This window comes from Nerophis lumbriciformis, unplaced genomic scaffold (assembly GCF_033978685.3).
Source record: "Nerophis lumbriciformis unplaced genomic scaffold, RoL_Nlum_v2.1 HiC_scaffold_984, whole genome shotgun sequence".
Taxonomy (NCBI): Eukaryota; Metazoa; Chordata; class Actinopteri; order Syngnathiformes; family Syngnathidae; genus Nerophis; species Nerophis lumbriciformis.
This window is the reverse complement of record NW_027316961.1, coordinates 1-20,771: the sequence shown is the minus strand read 5'-3', so window position 1 is coordinate 20,771 and position 20,771 is coordinate 1. Positions and strand designations below refer to the sequence as shown.

At 40.9% G+C, this 20,771-nt stretch overlaps 3 protein-coding genes across 5 annotated transcripts; 1 reads left to right on the top strand and 2 right to left on the bottom strand.

Moving 5' to 3' along the window:
• Positions 1-3,414: 3,414 nt before the first annotated feature.
• Positions 3,415-8,618, bottom strand: LOC140678530 (interferon-induced, double-stranded RNA-activated protein kinase-like). The gene is made up of 7 exons (XM_072912798.1): positions 8,235-8,618; positions 7,974-8,088; positions 7,751-7,884; positions 7,558-7,669; positions 4,361-4,434; positions 4,129-4,269; positions 3,415-4,054 (listed from the first exon to the last, which is right to left on the bottom strand). The coding sequence occupies exons 1-7, from the start codon at positions 8,339-8,341 to the stop codon at positions 3,910-3,912; spliced, it is 828 nt and encodes a 275-aa protein (XP_072768899.1). The 5' UTR covers positions 8,342-8,618; the 3' UTR covers positions 3,415-3,909.
• A 2,161-nt stretch (positions 8,619-10,779) lies between these two features.
• On the bottom strand, positions 10,780-13,885 carry LOC140678532 (G patch domain-containing protein 11-like). Of its 2 annotated transcripts, none has more exons than XM_072912801.1 (8): positions 13,762-13,885; positions 12,594-12,820; positions 12,467-12,508; positions 12,258-12,378; positions 12,088-12,178; positions 11,825-11,938; positions 11,384-11,465; positions 10,780-11,317 (listed from the first exon to the last, which is right to left on the bottom strand). In XM_072912801.1, exons 1-8 carry the CDS (start codon positions 13,809-13,811, stop codon positions 11,262-11,264), a joined length of 783 nt encoding a protein of 260 aa, XP_072768902.1. In that variant the 5' UTR covers positions 13,812-13,885; the 3' UTR covers positions 10,780-11,261. The 2 variants fall into 2 exon arrangements, with proteins under 2 accessions (XP_072768902.1, XP_072768903.1); XM_072912802.1 differs by having other exon boundaries at positions 13,655-13,793.
• Positions 13,628-20,686, top strand: LOC140678531 (HEAT repeat-containing protein 5B-like). 2 transcript variants are annotated; one of them, XM_072912800.1, is made up of 6 exons: positions 13,628-14,365; positions 14,473-14,624; positions 14,698-14,909; positions 17,772-17,880; positions 18,014-18,163; positions 19,467-20,686. In XM_072912800.1, the coding sequence occupies exons 2-6, from the start codon at positions 14,499-14,501 to the stop codon at positions 19,722-19,724; spliced, it is 855 nt and encodes a 284-aa protein (XP_072768901.1). In that variant the 5' UTR covers positions 13,628-14,365; positions 14,473-14,498; the 3' UTR covers positions 19,725-20,686. The 2 variants fall into 2 exon arrangements, with proteins under 2 accessions (XP_072768901.1, XP_072768900.1); XM_072912799.1 differs by having other exon boundaries at positions 13,632-14,365; positions 14,487-14,624; positions 19,467-19,761.
• Positions 20,687-20,771: the final 85 nt, after the last annotated feature.

Genomic DNA, 20,771 nt, shown 5'->3' with positions numbered 1-20,771 from the left:
AGTTAGCATGACTACTCCTGTCTTGTTCTCGGTGTGTAACATGTTTAGCAGCTCCACACTGTGTATGGAGACACATAATTACATGCTAGCTTTTCAACTGTGGCACTAAAAATAAATATGTATCAGCCAGAGGGGATCAGTGTTTGTGATCAGCATTGAAAATCCTTAAATGGCAATCGAAATCACATACATTTTTATGGAAATCGTCTGATACTATTCGCCACATCCCTACTTTACAATGTATCAAAGCGTATTTTCTTCAGTTTTCCCATATGATATAATAGAATATTTGCAGAAACTTGTTCATGTTTATGAAGTAATGTACAGTATAGGTAGAATTAACTGTCTAACTTTAGCGGCTAACACAAAAGGGGGAATATTTATTCAGATCATTTTACAACATTGTACTATAAAACCTAAAACATTAATTTTAATAATGAAGTGGAAAATCCTCTCTGAGCTGCCACCTTAACGTGGTAGAGGAGTTTGCGTGTCCCAATGATCCTAGGAGCTATGTTGTCCGGGGGCTTCCATGCCCCCTGGTAGGGTCTCCCAAGACAAACAGGTCCTAGGTGAGGGATCAGACAAAGAGCAGCTCGAAGACTTCTATGGAAATGCAAGAACCGAGACTCAGATTTCCCTCGCCCGGACGCGGGTCACCGGGGCCCCCCTCCGGAGCCAGGCCCGGAGTTGGGGCACGATGGCGAGCGCCTGGTGGCCGGGCCTGTCCCCATGGGGCCCGGCCGGGCACAGCCCGAAGAGGCAACGTGGGTCCCCCCTCCAATGGGCTCACCACCCATAGCAGGGGCCATAGAGGTCGGGTGCAATGTGAGCTGGGCGGTAGCCGAAGGTAGGGCACTTGGCGGTCCGATCCTCGGCTACAGAAGCTAGCTCTTGGGACGTGGAACGTCACCTCGCTGGGGGGGAAGGAGCCTGAGCTAGTGCGCGAGGTAGAGAAGTTCCGGTTGGATATAGTCGGACTCACCTCGACGCACAGCAAGGGCTCTGGAACCAGTTCTCTCGAGAGGGGCTGGACTCTCTTCCACTCTGGCGTTGCCAGCAGTGAGAGGCGACGGGCTGGGGTGGCAATTCTTGTTGCCCCCCGGCTCAGAGCCTGCATGTTGGAGTTCAACCCGGTGGACGAGAGGGTAGCTTCCCTCCGCCTTCGGGTGGGGGGGACGGGTCCTGACTGTTGTTTGCGCTTACGCGCCAAGCAGCAGCTCAGAGTACCCACCCTTTTTGGATTCACTCGAGGGAGTACTTGAGAGTGCTCCCCCGGGTGATTCCCTCGTTCTACTGGGGACTTCACCGCTCATATTGGCAACGACAGTGAAACCTGGAGAGGCGTGATTGGGAAGAATGGCCGCCCGGATCTGAACCCAAGTGGTGTTTTGTTATTGGACTTTTGTGCCCGTCACGGATTGTCCATAACGAACACCATGTTCAAGCATAAGGGTGTCCATATGTGCACTTGGCACCAGGACACCCTAGGCCGCAGTTCTATGATCGACTTTGTAGTTGTGTCATCGGATTTGCGGCCTCATGTTTTGGACACTCGGGTGAAGAGAGGGGCGGAGCTTTCTACCGATCACCACCTGGTGGTGAGTTGGCTGCGATGGTGGGGGAGGATGCCGGACAGACCTGGCAGGCCCAAACGCATTGTGAGGGTTTGCTGGGAACGTCTGGCAGAGTCTCCTGTCAGAGAGAGTTTCAATTCCCACCTCCGGAAGAACTTTGAACATGTCACGAGGGAGGTGCTGGACATTGAGTCCGAGTGGACCATGTTCCGCACCTCTATTGTCGAGGCGGCTGATTGGAGCTGTGGCCGCAAGGTAGTTGGTGCCTGTCGTGGCGGTAATCCTAGAACCCGTTGGTGGACACCGGCGGTGAGGGATGCCGTCAAGCTGAAGAAGGAGTCCTATCGGGTTCTTTTGGCTCATGGGACTCCTGAGGCAGCGGACAGGTACCGACAGGCCAAGCGGTGTGCGGCTTAAGCGGTCGCGGAGGCAAAAACTCGGACATGGGAGGAGTTCGGGGAAGCCATGGAAAACGACTTCCGGACGGCTTCGAAGCGATTCTGGACCACCATCCGCCGCCTCAGGAAGGGGAAGCAGTGCACTACCAACACCGTGTATGGTGCGGATGGTGTTCTGCTGACCTCGACTGCGGAAGTTGTGGATCGGTGGAGGGAATACTTCGAAGACCTCCTCAAACCCACCAACACGTCTTCCTATGAGGAAGCAGTGCCTGGGGAATCTGTGGTGGGCTCTCCTATTTCTGGGGCTGAGGTTGCTGAGGTAGTTAAAAAGCTCCTCGGTGGCAAGGCCCCGGGGGTGGATGAGATCCGCCCGGAGTTCCTTAAGGCTCTGGATGCTGTAGGGCTGTCTTGGTTGACAAGACTCTGCAGCATCGCGTGGACATCGGGGGCAGTACCTCTGGATTGGCAGACCGGGGTGGTGGTTCCTCTCTTTAAAAAGGGGAACCGGAGGGTGTGTTCTAACTATCGTGGGATCACACTCCTCAGCCTTCCCGGTAAGGTCTATTCAGGTGTACTGGAGAGGAGGCTACGCCGGATAGTCGAACCTCGGATTCAGGAGGAACAGTGTGGTTTTCGTCCTGGTCGTGGAACTGTGGACCAGCTCTATACTCTCGGCAGGGTCCTTGAGGGTGCATGGGAGTTTGCCCAACCAGTCTACATGTGCTTTGTGGACTTGGAGAAGGCATTCGACCGTGTCCCTCGGGAAGTCCTGTGGGGAGTGCTCAGAGAGTATGGGGTTTCGGACTGTCTGATTGTGGCGGTCCGCTCCCTGTATGATCAGTGTCAGAGCTTGGTCCGCATTGCCGGCAGTAAGTCGGACACGTTTCCGGTGAGGGTTGGACTCCGCCAAGGCTGCCCTTTGTCACTGATTCTGTTCATAACTTTTATGGACAGAATTTCTAGGCGCAGTCAAGGCGTTGAGGGGATCCGGTTTGGTGGCTGCAGGATTAGGTCTCTGCTTTTTGCAGATGATTTGGTCCTGATGGCTTCATCTGGCCAGGATCTTCAGCTCTCACCGGATCGGTTCGCAGCTGAGTGTGAAGCGACTGGGATGATAATCAGCACCTCCAAGTCCGAGTCCATGGTTCTCGCCCGGAAAAGGGTGGAGTGCCATCTCCGGGTTGGGGAGGAGATCTTGCCCCAAGTGGAGGAGTTCAAGTACCTCGGAGTCTTGTTCACGAGTGAGGGAAGAGTGGATCGTGAGATCGACAGGCGGATCAGTGCGGCGTCTTCAGTAATGCGGACGCTGTATCGATCCGTTGTGGTGAAGAAGGAGCTGAGCCGGAAGGCAAAGCTCTCAATTTACCGGTCGATCTACGTTCCCATCCTCACCTATGGTCATGAGCTTTGGGTTATGACCGAAAGGACAAGATCACGGGTACAAGCGGCCGAAATGAGTTTCCTCCGCCGGGTGGCGGGGCTCTCCCTTAGAGATAGGGTGAGAAGCTCTGTCATCCGGGGGGGCCTCAAAGTAAAGCCGCTGCTCCTCCACATCGAGAGGAGCCAGCTGAGGTGGTTCGGGCATCTGGTCAGGATGCCACCCGAGCGCCTCCCTAAGGAGGTGTTTAGGGCATGTCCGACCGGTAGGAGGCCACGGGGAAGACCCAGGACACGTTGGGAAGACTATGTCTCCCGGCTGGCCTGGGAACGCCTCGGGATCCCCCGGGAGGAGCTGGACGAAGTGGCTGGGGAGAGGGAAGTCTGGGCTTCCCTGCTTAGGCTGCTGCCCCCGCGACCCGACCTCGGATAAGCGGAAGAAGATGGATGGATGGATGGAAGTGGAAAATTGTTAAAAATTTTAACAAATGGAAGAACGACCTAGAACGTATTAACGTTGGTTTGTATGCAGTACATCATTTAAAAAAAATATATCAGTAAAAAAGCAATACCTCACTGTCCAAACCCTTACAAAGGTCAGATAAGGCCAACTGAGCAGCCTTTTGCTTCGCTTCCTTAATACTCTTCCCCTCACACGCAGGGTAGTGTTGTCCATCGATCACTAACTTGAAGACAAATCTGCGTTGACAGGAAGGGAACATTTGACATCATTAATGTAGAGATTGGGATGTTATACTCAGGATGAGCAATACCTAAGGTCATGAGGAGGGCCACATCTCTCCATTTCGATGAAATTAGGAATGCGATTTGTTCTCTGACAGATGGAGAGGACGCGTCCGATAAAATTTGGCTCAACAAAGTCATCTTTGGTCTTCAAATTGTGTGTCTTGCCACTGCAGTACCAAAGAAACAGGTAGATATTGATCAAATCAGTTAACAAACTGTTAGCTATCAGACCAAATGATACCAATAGTGTGTGCTTACCAAATCTCCGATATACTTTTCCTCATGTCTTCTATTTGTTGACTGGAGGTAGAAGAGGGTTTCTCATCTCCAGTCTTGACATAAATAAAATAATAGTGATGGCTTTAGTAGAGTGGTGCCTCCTTACTAATAGGGCTGGGGCAATAAAACAATATCAATATATATCATACTTGCCAAGCCTCCCGGATTTTCCGGGAGACTCCCGAAATTCAGCGCCTCTCCCAAAAACCTCCCGGAAGAAATTTTCTCCCGAAAATCTCCCGGAATTCAGCCGGAGCTGGAGGCCACGCCCCCTCCAGCTCCATGCGGAGCTGAGTCCAGTGTGCGCACACAAGGAGACGAAGCAGAAGAACGAGACCATAGTCTAAGAGCGCAGGGGAGACACTTCTCCAGGGCCGATGTATGCTCGAGGCAACACCTTTCACCTTACCCGGCAGTGGGTCTCCACAGCGGACGACTTTAGGGTGAATGATGAGTCCAGCGATTAGTTGCAAATCTTGCTTTATTGATTGCTTGCACTCAGCCAATCCAACACAAAACCAACTAGTCCCTCCCCGCACTCGCTACCGCTCCCTCTCTTCTCTCGCCCACACACTCACTGACGTCTTTCACCTCACATGTTGTCACCTATTAAAGGGCCACACACACACATACTCTACTCTCATAACACACAGTACAGTTAGTAGAACAACTGTGTTTTCATTACTGTGTATTTGATAGGCGCCATTGCCCCGGAATTGTATTGCATTGTACTTTCAAGTACAACAATGAGTAGATGAGTGTTATGTGTGTGTATATGTGTAAATAAATGAACACTAAAATTCAAGTATTTATTTTATTTATATATATAATAAAATAAATAAATATATATATAGCTAGAATTCACTGAAAGTCAAGTATTTCATACATACATACATACATATATGAATGAAATACTCGAGTTGGTGAATTCTAGCTGTAAATATACTCCTCCCTCTTAACCACGCCCCCAATCACGCCCCCGCCACAACCACGTCCCGCCCCACCCCCACCCCCGACCACACCCCCCACCCCCCACCTCCCGAAATCGGAGGTCTCAAGGTTGGCAAGTATGATATATATGGCGATAGACACATAATCGATATCAATAAAAAATATGTTTGATAAAACGTTCGATAAACTGTATACATATTTTTTGGTCGGAAGAATCAGAAAGTTGTGAAGCAAGGTTGGTTCTATGAACACAGGAACTCACGCTCCGATAACCTAACAAAACAGTCAGTGATCTCTGAGCAATGGGAGGGACACACTAAACAGCCAATCACGTAACAATATCAACTATCAAGTTTGGTTGCCGCATCCTGCTGTCTCGCTGTTAATTCTCTGCATGGAGTGAAAAGAGAAACTAAAAATGAGTGCTGCATAGAGCGAAGAAAATGTCAATAAAACAGTAAAAATCACCTCGATGGAAGTGGGGGGGGCTCATTTCCCTTTAGCGCGGATAAATGTATTGCTTTTCAGGTTGACCTATGACCTCACACTAGGGTTCGGCAGCCCCATACAAGTAGTACGTGATGTCCGCTGTAATATTGGGACAGATTACAAATAATACGTCTGTAATGGCTATGCTGATGTTAAATTGCAGACAGCATCAGGAAATTATCTTATATTGCGCTACGAACGAGACGCTACTACCAAGAATGTATTGGAGCAGATGAAGGTGCGCAGCAAAGAAAGACCGGCGGCAGAGAGTTTATTTCGCAGGAATTTTCAGACGGAGAATCATGGTAACAACATTTTCTAATGTCTCAGAGTTCATTGATAAGGCTCTGTGGATTAATGGAAGGAGTTTTACAGCCGAAGGAAAAGACTGTTCGTGCCTAGACTGATACTGTTCCACATGAAGGTTGCTATTGTTCTGGACTATCTAGCCAGTTGTGTGGAATACAGAGTTATTGTTTGGAGTGTACAAATGCAGCGTGAAGAGGTTTGTGTGCACTTTAATATTCACCTTTAATATACCTGCTTGGTTCTCCTTCATCTCATTCGTATTTCGTTTGGGAGTCTCAATTTTACATTTCCCTTTGCTACCCTCCTAAATAAATCTGTCTATTTTTTTTCCCTAATCGATGCACTTTAAAATGTTATGTTCTTTTACTTTGTGAAGCAAATAAAGTCTCCTCTTCATTACAATTGTTTATATTTTTATTGAATGGTATCTGCTTCCGGGTTGTATCCCGCATGTTGAGACTGGCGCATGCGCAATACGAAGGGTCCTCTATGGCGGTCGAAAGATCTGGTTTTCAATCGCATTACCCAGGCGTATGAGTCCGACTTTACAAAAACCGAACAGATTAAGGTGTTTCCATGGGTTGTACAATGCTTATTTAGAGACAAACTATTTGAGAAATTGGACGAACTTAGTGCATGGACACATACTGACTGTGAGTCACCATGAATCACACTTTGTCTCACCGGTGAAATAAGTAAACGAGTGGTCTTCAAAAAGTTGCCAAACAATGGAAGGGTGTCTCCTTGCTGTGTTTTCTTAGCACTTACATAAGTAATAAAAGTTAGATTGCACACTCATGGAGGTTTAGTTCACGCTGTGGTAAGGTACACTACCTGGGCTTGTGGTGGCGGAGCTCTGCTCTCATCTGCCCTGGCAAACCGAGCTGAGTTACGCCACACTTACAGTTGTGCTACACTGCCACAGATCCATTGTAATTTGTTATGAGTGAAGCGCCAAATCCGCATATGTGACAGTCTTCCACGAATAACTGAATATACAGGAAACACTGGATATATTTTTTAAGACCACATGTTATTTTTCTGCACTAACTCAGTGCTAAGACGTCGAGAATTGATGCAGCTAGCGGGGGGGGGGGGGGGGGGGGTGTTTTGCCGTATCCAGCACTGACGATACTGAAAAAGGCAGGTATGGATGTATTTTTTACGTTTTGGCACCAAAGTATCAATACTTTTGACACCACTAAGTTGAATAGTAAAACAGTTGGGGCTTTCTGGGAATGCAGCGGGCCAGTCTGAAACAAAAAGTCCAGCGGTAAATTTTTGTCCCAGTCAGCTCCTGAATGTATCGCATAGTGTCTCATATTGTGGCATCTCCTAAGATTAAACAACATAAAAAAAGGCCCTTTTTGCATAGTAGGGGAGGTAAAAGACATGTGTGTACAAGATTACCATTCATGATTACTTACCACTGAAGCATTTATCTTAAGATAAGCAAGTTTTGCAGCTTCTTCCTCAGCTTCCTTCTTTGTTGTCCCAGTTGCATCCGGATACTCAATCTTTCCAACCAAAAATCTACATCTGTTATACAAAACATATAGTCTAAAACAGTAATCTATAGCGCTGCGCAACATAGCTTATAAGGACATTATTGTAACTTACTGAAAAGTCGTGCCTTTGGTGGACTCGTGACAGGTGATCTGCATGTTGATTTTTTTACCGTAAGAATGGAGCCAGGATACATGATCATCATGAGAATGGACCAGTCCCACAGAGGAATCTGATGCACTCTCTGTCTGTCAACATACAACATAATCTACATTAATTTAATGTTACCACAAAAATAAACACATAAAGTGATGTTATTGACCATCTAAATAATAACCTCTTTCAATAAGCCCTGTAGAGCATGCTTGGCAGCCTTTTGTTTGGCTTCCTTCTTTTTTTTTCCCACTCCTTCTAGGTAGGCCTTACCATTGACAACAGCTTTTATGGCAAATCTGTGAACACAAAAATGTTCCACACAACCACTGCATTAACGTTTAACAATTGAACACACACAACATTGAAGTATTTTGTTTACAATATCAATTTTCATTAGTGAACAACTCCTTAAATACATCCCAAATATGTTATTTCAACTCACTTTTTAATGTGATCCGGGCCTTCAGTTCCTGCGTCTTCATAGTGGTGTTTCAAATCATGTCTTTGAATGTAAGTGTTTAGTTTGGCTACGTAATCGTCAGCATCCATCGTTAATTAATCGTCATGTGTAAAAAAAATATATTTAAGAGTCCGAATTATTCGGCGGTCGGCGCCCATACGAGTGTGCTGTGTCAACTCCAGCACACGCATAGGTTTCGGTTTCGAGTTCTCGAAATGAAAACCAGTCACCCTCCGAATGGTGCCTTCACGTGTAATCCAAAAATCCATAACTTTCTATTTAAACATTTATTAAATAGAAGAACAAGTCGTGCGATGATGAAGTTTATACAAAATAAGCGCCAATAGCGTGTGTTTTTATAAATCTTAACACATTTAAAAAAAAAAAAGCACCACACAAAAAACGTCCAGGAAGTCAACAGTACAGCTACGACTCACAGGAAATGTAGTTCACATCCCAGCACTGTTTATTACGGTGACTAAACCTATAAAGTGCATCTCATAATTAGAATATCGTGCAGAAGTTAGAAGACGTTATTAAAGGCTCAACAAGTTGTTTTTGTTTATTTCTTGATGAGACCGCGAACTGGTACACTGAAAAAAATACATTTCAAAAAAGTAAAACTACGTTTGTTTATTTTTCTTCTCTAAAAAGAAAAACATATTTTGTTCAGCAATTTTTTTCCACGAGAAAAATAATCTCCTATTAGGTAAGTATAACGAGCCAGTTCTTATGAAATGTTCCCAGAAATGTGTTGTTTTTTCTTTGACAAGTTAAACCTCATATTATGAAGTTCAAACTAAAACTGGTTACCTAACTTTTTAAATTCAAGAACAGACACACACAGAACATACATCTATTGTAACATGTATTTTAAGCGAAAAAACAAAAAAACAAATGAATGAGGGCCGCACAGTTGCCAAGTGCAGGCCTGCACTTGACAACTGTGCGGCCAAAGTGCGTTCCGGGGGCCACAGTTCAGTCGTAATTGACCCTCTGCATATTGTAAAAGTAAAGTAAATTCATATCAATATAAATGTATTATTTCATTCGATGAAATAATACATATAAATAGTCATGAAAATAAAGGAAATGCATTGAATGAGGAGAAGGTGTGTCCAGAGAAGGTGTGTCCAAAATTTTGGCCTGTACTGTATGTGTATATATATATATATATATATATATATATATATATATATATATATATATACATATATATATATATATATATATATATATATATATATATATATATATATATATATATATGTACATACATATATATATATATATATATATATACATATATAAATATATATACATACATACATATATATTTATATATACATACATACATATATATGTATGTATGTATATATATATATATATATATATAAGTAAATATATATATATTTACTTATATATATATATATAAGTAAATATATATATATATATATTTACATACATACATACATATATATATGTATATGTATGTATGTATGTATGTAGGTATGTATATATATATATATATTTATATATATATAAGTAAATGTATATTTACATACATACATACACATATATATACCTTATATATATATATATATATATATATATATACATATATATACATATATATATATATATATGTATATATATATATATAATGTATATATATATATATATATATATATGTATATATATATATATATATATATACACACAGTATATTATCTCAAACACCCTTGGCCTAATGGTAAGCATGTTGGCTGCAAAGTTAGTAGATCTGAGTTTGCATATCTGTTTGAGCGTCTTTGTGAAGTTTGGATGTTTTCCTTGTGCATGTGTCAGTTTTCCATGACCGCTTTGAATTCATCCCTTATTAAAAAAATATGTATGTTAGGCTAATTGGACAATAATTGTATAACAAATTACGTACTGCGGGTCTTTATTTTTTTTAAGATCTAGGAATCATTGGATTTCTGCTAAAAAAGGTATTACATTAAAACAATTTATAATTTTTAGAGGCTAAAGCACATACAGTATTTCATATCAATAAAGAACAATCTTAGATCTAGAATATATATTATTTTTTCTTGCATCTATTCTCATAAAAGTACATTTTATCTGAATTTATGAATCGAATAAGAGCAATTGGCTTAAGCTATGCAAAATGAACAGCTTGTTTAAAATTAGACCTGACTCCTTTTTCTAGGACTCATTTTATTCTTCAAGTCACGAGAAAAATTTTCTAATTATAAGAATTACAACCAAGCAATTGTTTATTATCTCATTGGTAGATTTGTGTTGCTTGAGGTAAGAGAAGTTGTCTTATTTGTTTTAAGCAGATTTTGCAGTGTAGTTTATAATATTTAACTTTTAGACAACTTTCTTTAATTTATGAAATGTTGAAAACTAGGTTTTTCACAAAAAATGCTACTTATACAGAAATAAATATACTTTTTTAGTATGCACTGTTCACTGTTATTGAGATTGGCCTGTACAGTACGTATATGAATGGGCATACACATTTACTCAACACTTTAATGTAGCAAATACAGTAGAAGCAAACATAATATAACTTGTTAATAACATTAGTTTGTCTTTACAACTGGATTAAGCATAACAACTAGTCACCCATTTCTAAAGGCAAAATAAATGATCTTGTAAACTTTTAGCTTCTATATATTTACCGTACAACTTTTCTTCACACGGATCACAGGTGAGCTTGAGCCTATCCCAGATAACTTTGGGCAAGAGGATGCTGGACTGAACATTGACATAAACCTATATGTACATCACATTGTTAAAAATCACTAACTAATATTTACCAAAAAATGTCCCCAAACAGAAAAATATTGTATGTCAGATGTTGTATCCAATTTGATAAAAACAGTTTTGCTTCAGTACACAGCCCATTATTTTGCAAAGAGCACCTTGTTATTGTCTGTTTCACAACATAAAAGTAGCATCCTGCTCGTAACTACTGCACATAATATATTTTTGCTATGATCATTCATGGTCTGCTGCAGTATCCCCAGGACAGTTAGAAGAAAGATCTTCTTCATCTGGAAAGAAGGAAACATGTCCGCCAACAAGAGGTGAAAACAACTACAAGTGTATTATTAGCTTACCATTATAGGTAGTTCCACACCATATGCAGTAAAAATGGATTCCTCTTAAATATGAAGTCAAAATCTGTAGTTGGTCAAAGGACTGAAAGAAATAATAATCTGAATTAATGACAGTTATTTTGTGTAACCTCAGGCAGTACAAGCATTATTAACTCTCCTGTATTGTTTGATATGAAACCCTTCAACCATAACACATACAGGCAGGTGAACAGGCCGCATGTGACGTTTGTGGGTTTTGGTGCCTCACATAACAACAATTATATGCTGTAGTGAAAAACTGTAATTATGTGATGTGTCATATTGTAATTGTATGCATGTTCGGAATAAACTAACACCATAACCATAACAATAACCTTTACTGCTCCATATTATCATATTGGATTGAATACTGCACAAAATATATGGTTGGTAATTATTTTACAATAATAAATAAATACTAACAGTTAATTCCGCAATATCTTCCTCCCTGGCTTCCTCCTCCAATTGAAGACCATCAACCTCTTCTTCATTTTCAACTTTAGGCCAATACCATTCTTCCCGAGGGACTGTGATGCCCTGAAATCAAAGGAAACATTGTCAAAATAATTTACAAACTGAAAGGCGCAATTGTTGCTTCCAAATAATCATCTGTCATTTTTCTGTACTGGTGGATTATGTCAATAATTGTCAATATGATTTTGCGCTATAACCAAACATTGTCCAACCTTTTGAGAATCCAAATGCTCACAGGCTCGCTGACTTCTTCTGAGGTCCCCTTCAATCTTTCGCTCCTCTCTCTCAGTTCTAACTCTCGACCTAGAGATGAGACATACTGTGAAACATTGTGGGATTGCACAGTGCTCAAAGGCCAAGGAGTTTCTGTTTCAGTTTTTACCGAAAGTCTTCCAGTGATTTGGTCTCATTCTTTTGTTTGGCCTGTACTTTTTTCCGATAGTGCTCCAGTTCCTCCTCAGCTTTTCGCTTCTTTGCCTCTTCCATCCCAATGCCACCTCTGTCTATTTTTTAAAGGATACAAGTTATATGTACAAATAATGAGCAGACGACACTTATACTGTATCAAGCGGAACAAAAACAACGTCTTACCAGTTTTAATATTGAGTGGAATTGGATCTATTCTGCCCGCCCCTGAAAAAAAGCACACATATTATTATGAATACATGGAAAAAATACAATAGAATTTTAAAAATCAATAAGAGAAAAAAAATCATGCCTTCTTTTCCAAGGCCTTGTCCAGCTTTGTAACCCATTTTCTTCAAAAGTGCAAATCCCTTATTCTCATTACTAATGGAGCTCTGTAAAGCTGCTTCACGACTTTCCTTTTCTTGCTCTTTGAAGGTTTTTTGACGGTTTTTAATGTTGCTCTCTTTGTGCTTTTCCTCACGTTTTAGGGCTTCTTGTACTCGCCTCACCTTGGAAACACCTGGTTTGACGTCTTGTCTGACATAGAATGGAAGGGTACAATATATTATAATAGCATAAGGTGATTATAATTGATGCAAAAAATGCTGTACTTGCAGTAAACACACTATTGTGTTTAGATATGAATACAATATTTAGAGTTAGTTTAAGGGAAATGTGAAATGTTCATTTATACAGTGCTATGCTGTGTAATAACATTGATTTAGTAACACATTTTGGATTTGATTTAATTAGATTTTTAAAACATATTGATGAACACATAGGTGTAAACATGCAAGATTGTAGCCAGTGGCTAATTTCCATATTTCGTCCCTGCCAAACACAAACGAACATGACAGCACTAAACGCCGGGACAATAAGGCCATATACAACATCCATCCATTTTCTACCGCTTGTCCCTTTTCTACCGCTTGTCCCTTTTGCGGATCGCGGGGGATGCTGGAACCTACAATAAAACAATAATAATATAAAGTACAGTAGATTAAAAAAAAATCAACAATAAACCATATTACTAATGACAGCCAAGCAATTAAATGACCATAGAAAGTTGGATTTAAGAGCTCAAATGTTTAAGTGCTGAAGTGTTTTAAAGTTAAGATATACAAGAGGAGAATTGCACATTGCTCGTTACAAGGCGCTAATTCTCAAGTTTTTAAAGTGCTGGTATAAACTGCACATTGCACTAATTTTGCACACACGGGCGTGTGGGCTTATTGCACAGGTTCGCATACATAGTTGTGATGATGTACTATTTCACAGCATAACACAATGTATATGTAAGCAGACAGGGTCACGAGATTACATCAATGTGATAAAACAACACTAGATCCTACAATATTTCAGAATGCTCACAAAATAGTAACGTCGACAGTAATTGTTTTCAATACATCCATCCAGCCTTCAATTTTCTACCGCTTGTCCCTCTCGGGGTCGCATATATTGTCAATACAAACGCGTACATTTGATTGAGGAAAGCATCGGACATATAATCGTCTTCCTCGTCGGACATTATTGAAATGAAAACCAGCAAATGAAAAACTGAAAGCTATGGTTGTTCTACAATGTTTTGGTTCGTCGACAATAACTTCCGACGAGCTACAAATTACACTTACGGTTCCTAGCTTCCTATTCGTCTTGCAGTTGTTTTTAAAAACAAACAAACACGTACGGTGATAATTCGTAATATATTTAAAAAACAGTTATAGTTCTATTTTTCTTTGAAGTTTGTTTTGAGAAAGAGTGAAATTCAGGTTATTCAGTGGTTCAATACCGGACACGTGTTAATGCGACACCATGTAGTCTCGTCTAATCAGGTTATCTGGACACAAGATGAATAACTTGGTTAGCTCATGTTTGTAAAGCTGTTGACTGAAACAAATTAGTGTCTTACAACAAGGTGTATAATATTAGGTGGTATCATTTGACCTGTGTCTGGATTTGGCGAAGCGTAGCTTTTCATCGCAAGGACTCGCTAGCTTGAGGCTGCTAACTAGCTAGCCTTTCAAACAGCTGGGGTAAGCTGTCAACGCACAACAGGAGCGTCTGGCGGTTTAAATACACACGGTAAGTAATATAACGTAATATAACATTCAGCGTGTTGTTTCAGTTACATGATTAATAATGATGCACGTAACGCTGTGCAGCCACTGTCATGTTTTGATTATTCTAAGACTGTTCAATACAGAACATCCTCGCAATGGAGTTGGCTCACAGTCTCCTGCTGAATGAAGAAGCTTTAGCCCAGATAACCGAAGCAAAAAGGCCCGTTTTCATTTTCGAATGGCTTCGGTTTTTGGATAAAGTTCTTGTGGCGGCAAATAAGGTGACTTGCATCATAGTTTCTGCAGCTTTCATGAGATGGCAACCAGCTAAGAATGTTTGTGTTTGCACGGCAGGTGGATGTGAAGGAAAAGCAGAAGAAGCTTGTGGATCAGTTGACCGGACTGATCAGCAGTGCTCCAGGTCCACCTACGAGAAAACTGCTTGCCAAAAACCTTGCCACCCTCTACAGCATTGGCGACACATTCACTGTTTTCCAGACGCTGGATAAATGCAATGATATCATCAAAAGCAAGGATGACACACCTGCCTACTTGCCCACAAAACTGTAAGATGAAGTTCAATTACTGCAGTTGTTTTCATACTGAAGTGTAATTCTGGTCTTGTCGTCCCCTCCCGGGCCAAGGGACGACAGGGATGCGTAGTTGGATCAAAATAGACGTCAGAGACGCTTTGCTGAACCAAAAGTTGCTTTATTACAAGCAAGCGTTATTTAAACAGGTCTGCAGTACTCGGAGGAATCTTAGTCAAAAATGGAGGATTCCTAACCTGCCAAACCGTCAGTTTATATATTCCTTATTTGTTTGTCTGGGTGTGGGCTTAGTCCCAACAGCACCACCTGACCATAAAAGTAGAAGTTTGTGTGTAAGTGTCTGGAAAACAACTGCTTTGAGTCATAACGTAGTCTCCTCTCAAGGATATGGCTATCTCTTTTGCATTCCAAAGTCCCAATTAGGGCCTCCTTCCTATGAGAAGTGATCCAATTCGCCTGCGAATAGCAAACTAAGTTAAAGTAAAGGAACCAATGATTGTCACACACACAATAGGTGTGGTGAAATTAACCTCTGCATTTGATCCATCCCCTTGTTCACCCCCTGGGAGGTGAGGGGAGCAGTGAGCAGCAGCGGTGGCCGCGCTCGGGAATAATTTTGGTGATTTAACCCCCAATTCCAACCCTTGATGCTGAGTGCCAAGCAGGGAGGTAATGGGTCCCATTTCTTTAGTCTTTAGTATGACTCGACCGATCTCAGAGCGGACACTCTAGCCACAAGGCCACTGAGCAGGTGCCTTATCTTATCATGTGCTCAAACTGAAATACCACTCTGTACTCAAACTTGAAGGTTTTCTTTTTCAAAGATGAATATGAACATTCACCATATGTACAACATAATATGAGTTAATTAATACACTTCAATACATTATCCCTTGCATTTTTGCAGTTTTTTTAAAGTTCCAGTAATATACCATGTTTCCCTATTCAAGGGATTTCGTCATTAAGACAGATGTCACTCTGCAAAAGGATGGTTCGCATTTTAATGGAGGATTAAGCGTACATGAGAGATAATGCTCTGGCAGACACTGATGCAGTCTAATAATTATTGCATGGTCATGTAACACTCTTTGCCGATCCAGTCATTTGTATTTCCTTATGGGAGAATTTAACATAAATAGTGCCACTCTGCATAGATGTAGCTTAACTTCCCTTAGCTGTGCATCCGGAAAGTATTCACAGCGCTTCATTTTTTCCAAATTTTTTCAGCTTTATTCCAAAATGAAATACATTAATTTTTCTCCTCAAAATTTTACATGCAATACCCCAAAATGACAAAGTGAGAAAGTTTTATTTTTTGCAAATTAAAAAAAAAAAAAACAACAACTAATAAAGCACATGCACATAAGTATCTATAGCCTTTGCAATGAAACTGAAAAGTGAGATCAGGGGCATCCTGTTTCAACTGTTGATGCTTGAGATATTCCTACAGCTTAATTGGAGTTCACTTGTGGTAAATTCAGTTGCTTGGACATGATTTAGAAAAGCACACACTTGTCTATATATAAAGTCCTACAATTGACATGACATGAATAAGGTCAAAGGAATTGTCTGTAGATCTCCGAGATAGGATTGTCTCGAGGCACTAATCTGGGAAAGGGTACAGAAAAATATCTGCTGCCTTGAAGTTCCCAATGAGCACAGTGGCCTGCATAATTATTTAATGGAAAAAATGTTTGAAACCACCAGGACTCATACTAGAGCTGGCCGGCCGTCTAAACTGAGCGATTAGAGGAAAAGGGCCCGAGTCAGAGAGGGGGTCAAGAACTTGATGGTTACTCTGTCGAGCTACACAGCATTGAGGAGAATTTTACAGAAGGACAACCATCTCTGCAGCAATCCACCATTCAGGATTTTAAGGTCAAGTGGCCAAACGTAAGCCATTTTTTCGTAATAGTTTGCCAAAATGCACCTAAAAGACTCTCAGACCACGATTAAGAAAATTCTTTGGTCTGATGAGACAGAGATTGAACTTTTTGCCATAAATGCCAGGCATCATGTTTGGAGGAAACCAGGCACCGCTCATCACCAGGCCAATACCATCCCTACAGTGAAGCATGGTGGTGGCAGTATCATGCTGCGGGTATGTTTTTCAGCAGCAGGAACTGGGAGACTAGTCAGGATAGAGGGAAAGATGAATGCAGCAATGTACAGAGACATCCTGGGTAAAAACAATGCTTCCCATCCAACCTTATGAGGTGCTGCAAAGAGGAATGGGCGAAACTGCCCAAAGATCGGTGTGCCAAGCTTGAGGCATGGTATTCAAAAATAATTGAGGCTGTAATTTCTGCCAAAGGTGCATCAACAAAGTATTGAGCAAAGGTTGTGAATACCTACAGTATGTGCATGTGATTTGTTAGTTTAAAAAAAGAAAAACATTATTTAAAAAAGCTCCAAAAATGTTTTCCCATTATCATTAGGGGGTATTGTCTAGAATTTTGAGGACAAAATAGTATTTATTCCATTTTTGAATAAGGCTGTAACATCACAAAATGTGGAAAAAGTGAAGCGCTGTGAATACTTTCCGGATGCCCTGTATATTCTTCTAGGTGAGACAGAACCAACAGAGCCTTTTTTAGTTGCAGGGATCACACTCCATTTTGCCTCATTTTCGGCAAGACTTGATCTACTTGATCGCACGCGATCGACTAACTGATTATTATGCCCATGCCTAGTTTGGGTTACCCACTTCTGCTATGCTAAAATAACGTTGAGCCAGGAGCTTTCAGATTAGCTCTATAGGGTGGCCTTTTAGCATATTGACTCTAATCAAAAAGTTATGTCATGAATGTAATAATGCATAATAATTTGTGATTATTCACCAAATCATGAACATAATCTGATTATTTTTTATTTTAGCGCCGCAGTGGCATGTGTCGGAGCTTTTTATGAGAAGATGGGGAGGATGCTTGGAAGCTCCTTTCCAGACACTATTAATAATCTTTTGAAGGCATTAAAGAGTGCAGAGGTACAGTATGACATCTTAATAAAGTCATGACAACAGAAATTCAACTTGAGTGTATTGGAACTCAGTAAATGCATGCATTCTTCAGAATATGATGCATATATGTCCGTTTTCATAATTCTTCTGCTTTATGCAGTCCCAAGGCAGAGGAGAGATACTCCTCAGTCTGCAGAAGGTGCTAAATGGACTAGGTGGAGCTGCAGCTTCATGTCACAGGGACATCTACAAGAATGCCCGCTCTTTACTCACAGACAGGTCCATGGCTGTGCGTTGTGCAGTGGCAAAGGTGAACCGTGCACAGTATAAGCATCATACAACTATATAATGTCAACAACTACCGTATTTTTCGGACTAAAAGTTGCAGTTTTTTTCATAGTTTGGCCGGGGGTGCGACTTATACTCAGGAGCGACTTATGTGTGAAATTATTAACACATTAGCGTAAAATATCAAATAATATTATTTAGCTCATTCACGTAAGAGACTAGACGTATAAGATTTCATGGGATTTAGCGATTAGGAGTGACAGATTGTTTGGTAAACGTATAGCATGTTCTTTATCAATCAATCAATCAATCAATCTTTATTTATATAGCCCTAAATCACAAGTGTCTCAAAGGGCTGCACAAGCCACAACGACATCCTCGGTACAAAGCCCACATATTTATGTTATAGTTATTTGAATGACTCTTACCATAATATGTTACGTTAACATACCAGGCACGTTCTCAGTTGGTTATTTATGCCTCATATAACGTACACTTATTCAGCCTGTTGTTCACTATTCTTTATTTATTTTAAATTGCCTTTCAAATGTCTATTCTTGGTGTTGGGTTTTATCAAATAAATTTCCCCAAAAAATGCGACTTGTACTCCAGTGCGACTTATATATGTTTTTTTTCTTTCTTTATTATGCATTTTTGGCAAGTGCAATTTATATTCCGGTGCGACTTATACTCCGAAAAATACGGTAATCATTTTCATTTGTAGGTTTTCTACAAAAGCATATAACTGATCCTACTTGAAGTTCAAACATTCTCATCTACTATTCTACTAGGTGCTGATATGATACTGTACTGTCATCATATTAGCTAAACTTTACAGCGAAAATACAGAATACCCCCTATTGAGAAATATGATTTTATGTTAAACCAATACATTATATCTATGGTTTTATATATTGGCTCAGATGTTATAGTAACTTGAGGGTTCCAGATTCGTATAGCAGCTTTCGCCATCTTAGTCACGGCCATTATGTTCTTGAGACACTTTGCCCACCTTGCTTCTGATGGGTCGTGGTTAGCACTTTGTATGGCAGCTTCCGCCATCAGTGAGTGAATGTGTGTGTGAAAGAGATGTATAATGTAAAGCACTTTGGGTATTGTTGCAGGTATGGTAAGGCCCTATATAGGTGTTTTAAAGCCCTATATACAGTAGATACAGACCATTTACCTTGTATATAATATGGAATATATATAATATATAATGCTGTGTAGCTGTTATAGTATTTGACTGTGTTGACTAAGCAAAATAAACACATGCTGTAACCACTACTAACATGACTCCATTGTGATTTCATGTACCTTTGCAGTGTCTGTCCGAGCTGCAGAACGAGGCAGTATTCATGTGGACCACAGAACTGGAGAACATGGCCACACTGTGTTTTAAGGCCCTGGAAGGCTCCAACTATGGTGTTCGGGTTGCTGTGGCCAAACTGCTTGGGACTGTCATGGCCACAGCTCTGATGCCCAAACAAGCTGCTGGTACTATACTTTATACATTGATAAGTACAGTCACGCTTACTGCAAATGCTCCAATTCATGCCTGCATTCAGTTAGCCACCTTATAGTCGCTGGGTGCGTGATCTGCAAATAACCGTCGGGGTCTCAAATTAGTGCCGTCAAAAGCATTGACATTAAGAGATGTGCTCTGCGCCCTTTAAAAACAAACTTCGACGGAACTTTAGATAAAACTGAGGCAATTACCGTAGTATTGCAGCGACAAACTTTCTTATAATCGGTGCACATCCAGTTTAAAATAGCATCTTAAAGCAAAACATGAACATGAGAATGGCGTCGCTAGCATGAATGCTACATGGACAGCGAACAGAGAACAACAAACTGCTGGCTGAGTTTATCTGCGTTTTTTTCTAAATGGACAGCCACCGCATGTAGGACATTAACATTACAGAAGACCAAGTGCTGCGAGATGTTCTTCATGTCGCCAACTAACGCCAACTAATTAGAGGTAGTTTGTACGAAAAAGAGATCAGCGCTGTCATCCGAAAAGGTAAATAATAATGTTTGTGCAACCAAGGGTTTGTAATTAGATGATGCCCAGCAAAAAAGACAGACGGTAACGAGGGAATCGAGAGGCACGTTCTTTATTGACAACCGTCATGTCTCTCGTCAACACACTGGCTTCTCGTCAAGGCACCTTTTCCCTTACACACACACACACTTCACAAAAATGGCATGACAAGTCACATCTGGTCCCACTGTGCCAACAAAATAAAAAATGGCTTTATTTGTTTAAACAATTAGTTAAACTAAGGAAGAGTATATGCAGATGTAAATGGTGCACTGTGTAAAGTTGTCCTTAGTACATTATCTATTAAAATACTGTACATCTCTACCTAGTTTGCTAGATTATTGAAAATACTTTCAAAATGTGTAATTCTTACTATACTTACTGTCACCAAGTTTTGAGCAAATCAACGACTTGCAGTTCCGTGAAACATCTAAAAAAACATTCCTTTATGACATTCTGACTACCAAGTTGTATTTGTATCCAAATATTAAGCAAATGGTATTTATGCAATCAAATAATAACCTCATATTAATAACAATTAATCACTGTTCAAAAGTGTGATTAATCTCATTAAAACATAATCAAT